This window comes from Fukomys damarensis, unplaced genomic scaffold (assembly GCF_012274545.1).
Source record: "Fukomys damarensis isolate Sample0158 unplaced genomic scaffold, DMR_v1.0_HiC HiC_scaffold_8, whole genome shotgun sequence".
Taxonomy (NCBI): domain Eukaryota; kingdom Metazoa; phylum Chordata; class Mammalia; order Rodentia; family Bathyergidae; genus Fukomys; species Fukomys damarensis.
In genome coordinates, this window is record NW_022900920.1 from 22,068,400 (window position 1) to 22,078,057 (window position 9,658).

General features: G+C 37.0%; 1 protein-coding gene across 2 annotated transcripts in view; it reads right to left on the reverse strand.

Annotated features, from left to right (window-relative positions):
* Positions 1-7,668, reverse strand: part of Trub1 (TruB pseudouridine synthase family member 1) — a 40,019-nt gene extending 32,351 nt beyond the window's left edge. The window contains exons 1-2 of one of the 2 annotated variants that reach the window (XM_010634574.3): positions 7,341-7,666; positions 5,376-5,474 (exon numbers count right to left, since the gene is read on the reverse strand). In XM_010634574.3, coding sequence (XP_010632876.1) covers positions 5,376-5,474; positions 7,341-7,623 — 382 coding nt within the window. In that variant the 5' untranslated portion in view covers positions 7,624-7,666. Of the gene's footprint in view, positions 1-5,375; positions 5,475-7,340 lie in introns of both variants that reach the window. The other variant, XM_010634575.2, reaches the window with a different exon arrangement.
* Positions 7,669-9,658: the final 1,990 nt, after the last annotated feature.

A 9,658-nucleotide genomic window follows, 5' to 3' on the forward strand; every position in this document is an offset into this window, starting at 1 on the left:
ATACCAGAGATCGAACTCAAGACCTTGTGTTCGTGAGGCAGATGGCAGAACCACTGAGCTAACTCCCCGGCCCCCAGTTTATTTTTTTAACCCACTTCCTTTTCCTTACCACCTCTCTCCTTTAATTTCCCTATTCATTTTTCATTCTTGTTGGTATTACTCTTAGCTCATGTTACGGTATATGTTTCTATTAATTGATGTTATTAGGTTCCTCTACATGGCATATCTTTTTTTCTACTTATTTCCCCTTCCCCTTTTTCTCATCCTCCTCTTATTCCCTTGCAAGAGATCCATCCCCTTGTCCCGTCTTAGTTATTTTTCTCATTGCTGAGACAGAATGCCTAACACCCAAAGTTAAAGGAGGAATGGTTTATTTTGGCTGAGTTTGTAGTGGTTTCAGTCCATAATCCGCTGGCTCAAAGGCAGGGTGGCCTGGCAGAGAAGAAAGAGTCCATGGCAAGCAGGCAGGAGACAGCAAAGCAGCAAGCAAGCAAGCAGCAGCAGCAGAAGCTGCTCCCCTTTTTCCTTCCAGGCTACCAGCCTTTCAGGAGGTACTACCAACACCCAGGATGGGCCTTCCCATTATCCACATCCAGAACTATACTAGACCAATCACTGGACTGGTTTAGTAATCACACACCCTAGATCCAGCCACCTCCCAAAACTCTCACCTACGAGCACACGAGTGCATTTGGGGGAGACATGTAGACACAAGCCATAACACCTTCTATCCATCCTTTAAGATTCAGATGCTATCAGTTGTGCTACTATAGCTAGCTACTATATGCTAAAATATATACTATATACTACTGGTATACATGTTATCACTGTAGTATGATCTCTTAAGCTTTCTGGGAAAGGTACCTAGCAGTGGGATAGCTGGGTCATATAGAATTTCTAATTTTGGTTCTTTGAGAAATCTTCATGCTGATTTCCACAATGGTTGTACTAGTTTGCATTCCAACAATGAAGGAGGATTCCTTTTCACCACAGCCACACAGCATTTGTTATTGTTTGATTTCTTAATGATTGCCATTCTTTCCAGAATAAGATGGAATCCTAGAATTGTTCTAACTCACATTTCTAATGGCCAGAGATGTTGAGCATTTTTTTCATATATTTGTTGGTTACTTGTATTTCTTCCTCTGCGAAGTGTCTTTTCATTTTTTTTGCCCTTTTCTTGACTGGGTCTTTAATTTTAAGCGATTTTTAAAAAAATTCTTTGAATATCCTAGATATTAGTCTTCTATCTGATTCTTTTGCTGTACAGAAGCTTTTTAGGTTGGTATAATCTCATTTGTTTGATTCTTGCTGTTATTTCTTGTATAGTTGAGATTCTGTTCAGAAAATCTTTTTCTCTACCTACGTCTTCCAGCATTTTGCCTATTTTATCTTCCAGTAGGTTTAATGTTTCTGTTTTAATGTTTAGATCTTTGATCACTTTTGATTTCAATTCACTTTCTTTGACATGCAATCCCTTTCTCTTCTCAAAGTTAGCAATAACATCACTGACACTTCTGTTTCCATTGCTACACCTCTCTCTTCTGCTTGCTACTTCTACTTTAAATACTCTTATGATCAACTGGGCCCACCTAAAAATTCTAGGAAATCTCCTTGTCAGCTGACCAGCAGCATTGATTTTATCTACAGTCTTAATTCCTCCTTCAGATGTCACCTAATGTATTCAGACTCTGGAGATGAGGATGTGAACATTTTAGGGGGGCATTACTTTACCTACCACATTTTAAAACATTTTGCAAGCACTCTTGTAATTCTGTTATAGTACAGAATAATAAACCTGAATTCAGATTATATTTTTTTTCCATAATTTATTTAGTTTTTTTCCTCATTGAGTTTATTGGTACATTTTAGGTATACAATACAGTTACATTCATCATTGGGATCTGGTTCCTTTACATGACAGGTCTTGGTTCTTATTTTTTCCCCTTACTCCTGCACTCCCTTCCCTATTTACAAATACTTTATTTCTATTTTTTCATTTTCTCATATTTTTTTCTTTTCCCTTATTTCCTTCCCACTTCCCCTACACCTTTAGGCCTTTTCTTCCTATTTCACATTGTCAGTTATATCATTAGGATCTTATTATGTACAATTACAGTTTTTCATATCAGAGAAACTATTCGGTATTTACACATGTGTGACTTATTTATTCCACTTAAGAGTATACCCTCATATGCATCCATTTTCCTATGAATGACTCTAATTTCTCATTCTTTCTGGCTGAGCAGTATTCTATTTTACAGAAAAACCACATCTTCTTTATCCAGTCTCCAATTGATGGGCAAATGAGCAGCTTCCAAATTATAGCTATTACAAACTGTGCAGCTATAAACATGGGTGTGCAGATTATATTCTTAAATAGCTAAATTCTTAAATCTGCACTATTTAATATTACAAAGAAGCTAAAAAAAATTACAAAGAAAAAAACAGCCTAAAATGTAGAAATTTATACTTTTTCACACAAGTCCATTTTTGCAAGATGACTACCACTACTTTTAGAAAGCACTTCACAAAGTAAAATGTAAGATTCTGATAAGCCTTTCAGAGTTAAGGCAGATAGTACCTGCTTAAGGAACAGAATGAGATTCAGAGAAGTTATGGGATTTTTCCCAGGATGTGTACAGTTAGTAAGTATGTGTGCAGTGGTCAGTAACCAATACACAAACATGGATATGATGAGAGTCTAGTGTTTTACTATAAAATAAATACAATAAAAATAAAATCAACTTGAGCTGGGGATTTGGCTCAGTGGTTCCACCGCCTCTCCCACAAGGGCCTGAGTTCGATCCCTGGTTCCAAAAAAAAAAAACACAGAAAAAATAAAATCAACTCATAAGTTTCTAGAGTTGCTAATTTAGACAAATATCCCTTATTTTGTGCCTAAATAATTTCAACTTTTAAAACATTATTTCTCATTGGAAACCACACAGAAGAAAAGTTAATAAATTTGACATATGAGCAAAGGTCCCTGTGATAAAACAAGCCTCCAAAAGCAAATTTATTTCCAATATGATTTTCACATATAAAAATCTCAGCTCCTTTATAATACTAAAATGTAAGCTTCAACAAGATCCCTTGTTGGAGGGTAGAAATAAACTATTCCATTTATTGCCTCAAATCACTGCATGCCAATAAGGACCAACCACAAGAAATTAATATAATCAGGCTGTTCATAAATAAGCAGTAGATCTTATGCTCTCTTGCATTTATGGTGCTGTGTCTTAGAAAAGAGTAGAACAAATGGTTAGAACAAATTCAAGAACCAACTATAATCAACTGGTAGAGGCTACCTGAAGTGCTACGCTGAGGAGAATCATGAAGCCACTTATAGAACTAATGCTAAGAATGCTGTGATTGATTGGTAATTCCTGCAGTGGGCAAAGGGAACAAGGGCAGGAGTACCAAATATCAACCTTCCCACAGTAGGGCAGAGGCTTTGGGACTGAGCAGATCTGCACTGAAATCCTGATTTTGCCACTTGCTTAATTCTACGGCTATAGGCATGCTACTTAATCTCTCTGGGTCTTTATTTCTTCTTTAGAATGAGGATAACAACACCTACCTTACAGGTTACAATAGTATTTAAATATATAACTAATGAATGCCCTAGCCTGTCATTGTTAGTAAAAGAAAGAGTAGTTTTTAGTTGTCAGAATTCCAAGTTCTCTAATGTAGGAAAATCACTTCCCTTGTAATTTCTTCTATTTTACCGCAATAAAGGTATTTTTGCCAACATGAATTAAACAAAACCTGTAATTTCAGGAAATACATATTCATACATTATTTCTAGTTTTCTTGAAATTATGTTCTCCACCAATTTTATTCCTCTTTTTTTTAAAAAAAACAAGTACTTATTTCCTTTGTATAGTTTAGGGTTTGTTGTTGTTTGTATCTGATTTTAGTTGAAATAATATGGATTCACGACCATACCACAGTATTTTTTAAACTATGAGTCATAACCCATTAGGGCATCATGAAATCATGATTTACAATCAACACTTCTATAAAATGAAATTGAATAAAATGTAATATACCAGAGCATGTAAAAAAGTAAGCATTGTTCCACAAAATTTGTTTCTGATCTGTAGGAACAAAGATGACACGGAAAATTATAAAATGAAATTGAATAAAATGTAATATACCAGAGCATGTAAAAAAAGTAAGCATTGTTCCACAAAATTTGTTTCTGATCTGTAGGAACAAAGATGACACGGAAATCCCAATCTATATATTTCTGTGACTATGGACGTAGTTACAGTAAAAATTCAGAAACACACCCTAGCCTCTGTAGAAAAACCTCAGCAGACCATAAAGACTTCAGAATAAAAACAGATACATAATTTTTCTTCCCTCAATCAAGTCTGTCAGTTTTTCTTCCATAAGCAATGAAATGGTCAACTAATAGGTTCCAAAAGAAAACTTTTCTCAAGAATTATTAGATTCACTTTCTCAATACAGCTGATCTCAAAAATTTGATTAGCTATAAGGAGAGAAGAGCTCTATACCTTCTCAGTAGTTTCCATGACCATCCCACACTCAAGTGTTCATAAATAGCTAAAATTTATTATAATTATATAATAATAATAATTATTATTATTATTGGTACCGGGGATCAAACTCGGGTCCTTGCACTTGCAAAGGCAGGTGGCAGAACCACTGAGCTAAATCCATGACCCTAAGATTTATTATTAATGTAGTAAAGACTCACCACTGGGTCACCAGAGAAAAAGACAATGGAGAAATCCATGTACAGGCTTCTGTCCCTCCCATGAGGTGGAACACTTAAGCCTGTTCCTCGCTAAACAATGAAGAAAGCAGTAATGTGTGCAATGTTTCTCCTGGAGAAGCTCATCAGCAAACTCAGTGCCCAAAGTCTATTGGGGGATAAAGGAAGAGTTGGGTCACTCAGACACCCTCTGCCTATGTGGTGAGGCAAAATTCCAAATTTTAGAAGGAAAGTAGGTATGCAAACAGTCAAGGCACAGCAAATCAATTCTGTAAGATAGGAAAGAGCAGGAGTACTCCTAAAATCCACGTTCACAGATACCAGCCAAAGGCAAGCCTTGTAAGCAGACCTTACTAAAGCAAGCAATTTCAGGCCTTCTATATTATTAACTGTTTTCTGCACAGATACAAACCTTTCCTTAAAGTCCCATCCACACATAACAGTTGCTACTTCTAATGGCCTTGTATATTCTGTTTTAGGGCTTCATTAGAAGATAGCACTGTAAATTCAGTAGAGCTAAAACATTCCAAGGTAAACTGAAAATGACATGGCTTTATTCAATTTAATCTGTACCCAACTGATCTGACATTAAGGGACAATACTGCTAAATTTCCTTTATGTCTCTTACCCAGAACACCTCCAGCTGCGCTGTCTAGAGTCCCTCCATGCCCAATTTTCAAAGTCTGTTTTTTCCTCTTGGACCATTCTGAAGAAGGCATTCCAGCTTCTATGAGAATAATCAGGATGAAAAAAAGATAATTACCAAGACAGATAAAGTAGAATCTCCATAAATATGACATATCCAAACCAAAAGGTATTGTACAAACAATATAATAAGTCTACGACCATGGATTTTAAAATATATATACATCCCCTAAATTTAAAAAAAAAAAAAACGATTCCAAAATTAGTGGTCTAGAAATGACAATGTATCTTCTAAAAAAAGAAAAACAAAAAAATTTTGATCATGGATAAATATCTAAGCTAACCCACAAAAACTCTAGAAAATTCCTGGTGGTGGTGAGCTGCTAAAGCATAATGAAAAGAAGTTAATTTTTATATAGACAGCTAGATTAAAAAGTCCTCAATTTTCCATTTCTAAATATTTTCCTAGTGTTCTACACTGGCACCTCCAGCCTACCTCTGTTGGGAATACATCTCACACAGAGCTACTTCTAAGTATACTGGCTTCTCAAACTAAGTTTACTTGTCCTCCTCTCTTAATAAAAACTCTCAATATGTCAAAGAAGCTAATTTCTACAAAAACTTATCTGGGAAATAGGTAACAGTTAAGTTACCTCTTAAACTCTGAAGCATTTGGATTAAAAAAGAAGATACAGTCCTGGCTTCTCTTATATTCCTGTCTTAAAGACAAAATTGGGTACTTTGGAACTCTAAAGCATGGCTTTTGACATAAACTTCTAAGGTTAGAATTAAGTTTCAAACCTTCCCCTTTCAGTTGTAATACATCATGGATGTCTCACTTATGAATTTATTGGAATCTTTTGGGGAATTCTTTGTATTTTCAGCTTGGTACTCCTTAGAGTATGAAGGCTTCAAAAATTCACTCTACTGAACCAACTATTCATGGTCTCTGGAATGTTTGGAGCCTTGAAAGATTTAAACATACAAGAAGAGTGGGGATTACAGTATGGCAGGAATCAACATAAGAAAAGACAAAGAATGGTATTAAAGGTTGCCACCACTGACCATGGCTTTAATTAGTATTTATCAAGAATATCAGTATCTTTAAGAACTTCCCCAGGTAGTTCTCTCCAGACCATGGGCTTGTGAGGCAGGCAGCAGAACCACTGAGCTAAATCCCCAGCCCATTTCCCAGGTAATTCTGACAGCTGGTTAGAATGACATTTGGGAAGCCCTAGTCTGGCTAACACAAACATAGAATAGGTCAATCACTAGGGTTACAAGAATTCCAACACCATAAGGAGGGATTTCCACAAAATGGCCTAGCAATAGCTTTGAAACAATCTACTTTAACCATGTTTCAACAGAAATCTTGGAAGCTGATTAACCAGAAGGCCAGGGTATGGCTTTGATTCTGTCAGAAACTTGTCTGAGGAAAAGAATGGTAGTAATTACCTTGAGGATTAAAAAAAAAAAAAAAAAGCGCCATAGTTTAACAAATAGGCAAAGTTAAAAACAGCAAGCCTATGGCGGGGGAGGGTGGCGTCTTTAAAGACACTAATGTTTACCCTTAATGCAATTCCTTGCTTCAACATTTCCTATATGATCCATTCTTACACAATATTAGGTAAGAATGAGCATGTGTAACACTGGAATTAAAGCTATTTAAGAATGTACATATTTGCCAATAAATATTTAATTTTGTATTGTGACCATTACAATTACCAAATTCCCATCAGAATAATGCAGTTTTGCATTTCTAAAAATTATAAAGCTTGTCAGCAGATACACAGCAAGGTAAGAAAAAAGTTCCTATATTGGTTTAATGGCAAGACAGGACAGGACAAAACTCTGGAGAACCTTGGATAACCTAAATAATTTTACTAGTAAAGCCTGCAGAAACTGCTAGGCTGTCAACTCAAAAAGGTCCCCACCCGGGCTGCAGTACCTGCCAGCAGTTTCTCCTTCAACCGATTCAGCAGCTCGGCTGAAGTGGGCCCTTTGGGTTTGTGCACCGCGAACACGCCACTGAGGGACAGCAGCTTAGTAGCCAAAGCGGCCTTGGAGACCCTGGTTTCGGATCCGGTTCTCGAGGCGGCCATAACTGCCGCGACCGCAGCTGTTCCTGCAGACGTCCTAGCCATTGTTGCGGCTGTTTCTGAAGTTTCAGAGACTGGGGCTATGTCTGTTTTCAAAGACTGCGACAGTATAGCAGTAGCAGCAGTAGCCATGCTTTCGCAGCCTAGCCGTTACCCGGGTGGTGCACGCTGATGACGCAACAAGAGTGCGCCCTAGCCCCCCCCACCTTTTCTCAACAATAGGAGTAGAAAGGGTTGGGTCGTGAGGGCTTATGGGAATTGTAGTCACTACCACTTTCCTCTAGGCCAGGGCTTGCTGTTCAATATTCGGGTTCTGATGGAGTGGTTTTTCTCCTGTAATCCTCTTCACTTCTTACTTAGGGGTAATTCTGTGCCACAGGAGCAATTTGGAGTTGCAGTCCTAAACTGCCGAATCCGAACAACAAGTCTGTATATTTTAGATGAAGAAATCTCTTCTTAGCCCACTGGCACTGCCCTCTGGAACTAAGAGGACTTAGCATCTAAGAACAGAAACCTTAATGTGCTGTGCTGATTTTTGCTGTGGTTTATGAAGATCAGATTGGTTCATGTGATTCATCCTACTCTTGGATGCACCACGGTTTAGCATTACAACGCCCTTGAATATAATTAGAATTACAATGTAAATTTTGAGCAAGGGATCTGTGTGTTTACTGTTGTATCCCAGGTGACATACATAAAAGGTGCTTAAATAAATATTTGGGAATGAATAAGTGAATACCATCCTTCAAATTTCAAAGAGAAACTTGCCCAAGCCTATGGTAAATCACTTGGGCTTATTTTGATGACTTACATCCCGACCCTGTCCTCTACAGGTCCCCACTCCCCCCAGTGAAATTCTTAACAATTCTAAGATTTTTACTACCTACCTTTCCGTAGGTTGCATTCCTTAGTATACACTGCTTGAATATAAAAAAACACTATAGAGCTAAATGTCGTGGGGCACACACAGACAGAAGGGGAGTGAGTTTGAGGCCAGCCTGAGCAATTTGGCAAGACCTTATCTCAAAATGAAGAAGTAAAATAAGCTGGGGTTGTAGCTCAATAGTAGAGTAACTCTGGGCTCAATCTCCAGAAAAAAAAAATACAAAAACAAAATAACCCCCACCACAACAATATCATTAAAATTCATAAAATTACACTGTTTTCAGTTTGAGACCTTCTAAAAGTTATGCAATCTTCAACAAAATTCAGAAAAATTATTTTGATCCTAGCACAAGGCAGAATGGGTTTTGTTTTTTGTTTTTGGTTGTTGGGCTTTTTGTTTGTTTTAAGAAAAGGTCTTACTCTGTAGTTTAGGCTGGCCTTGAATTCCAGTGATATCCCTGCCTCAGCCTCCCAAGTGTTGAGAAGGCAGAATGGAGAAAAATTCCTCACCATTTACATTTACTTTTACCCCAGATACATAAAATAGTACTGTGTTGTGAGATAAGTTTACCTTCATTGTTTGTCCATATTTTCTTACTTTTCCTCTTCTTCATCCTTTTGGACATTGACATTTACCTCCTAATGATTATCAGTTAGGAGATCCCATTTAAATCAGCCCCTAATCATGTAATAAATATATGTACAATCATCATAAATATAGTATTTATTTCTTCCTGTTGTTTTAATCCTTCCACATTTCAACTAGAATACCAGACCCAAATTAAATATACAAATAAATACATCTGGAATATACAACAATGTGGAATATACTTAATGCCATAGAAATATATACTTAAAATGGTGAAAATGGACAAGTTTTCTGTTGTATATATTTCACCACAATTGTTAGAAAGGCCAAAAAAAATCTCTGGAGGAGGTTTTGTAGGGTAGAAAGCCGAAACTCCTCAAAGGAAGTCTAATACTCTCGAATCTTTGTAAACATAGGCCAACTGAAAAGATCAGCCTGTCACATGATCAGTGGATATCTGATTCTGCTTCAGTGTCTTCCCCTTTCCATGAAGGGCACAAGTGACAGGTGTTCTCTTCTTGGCCAGAGACTTGCATGTGAGGTTGCCAGCTTGAGCAACGAGGACTTGGCAATTAATGGGCCTTTCCCAGATGTGTTAGTTAGATTTTGATTGCTATTACCAAGTACCCAAGAAAATCGACTTAGTAGGAGAAAGGATTTTTTTTTTTTTTTTTTTTTTTTTTTTTTTTTTTT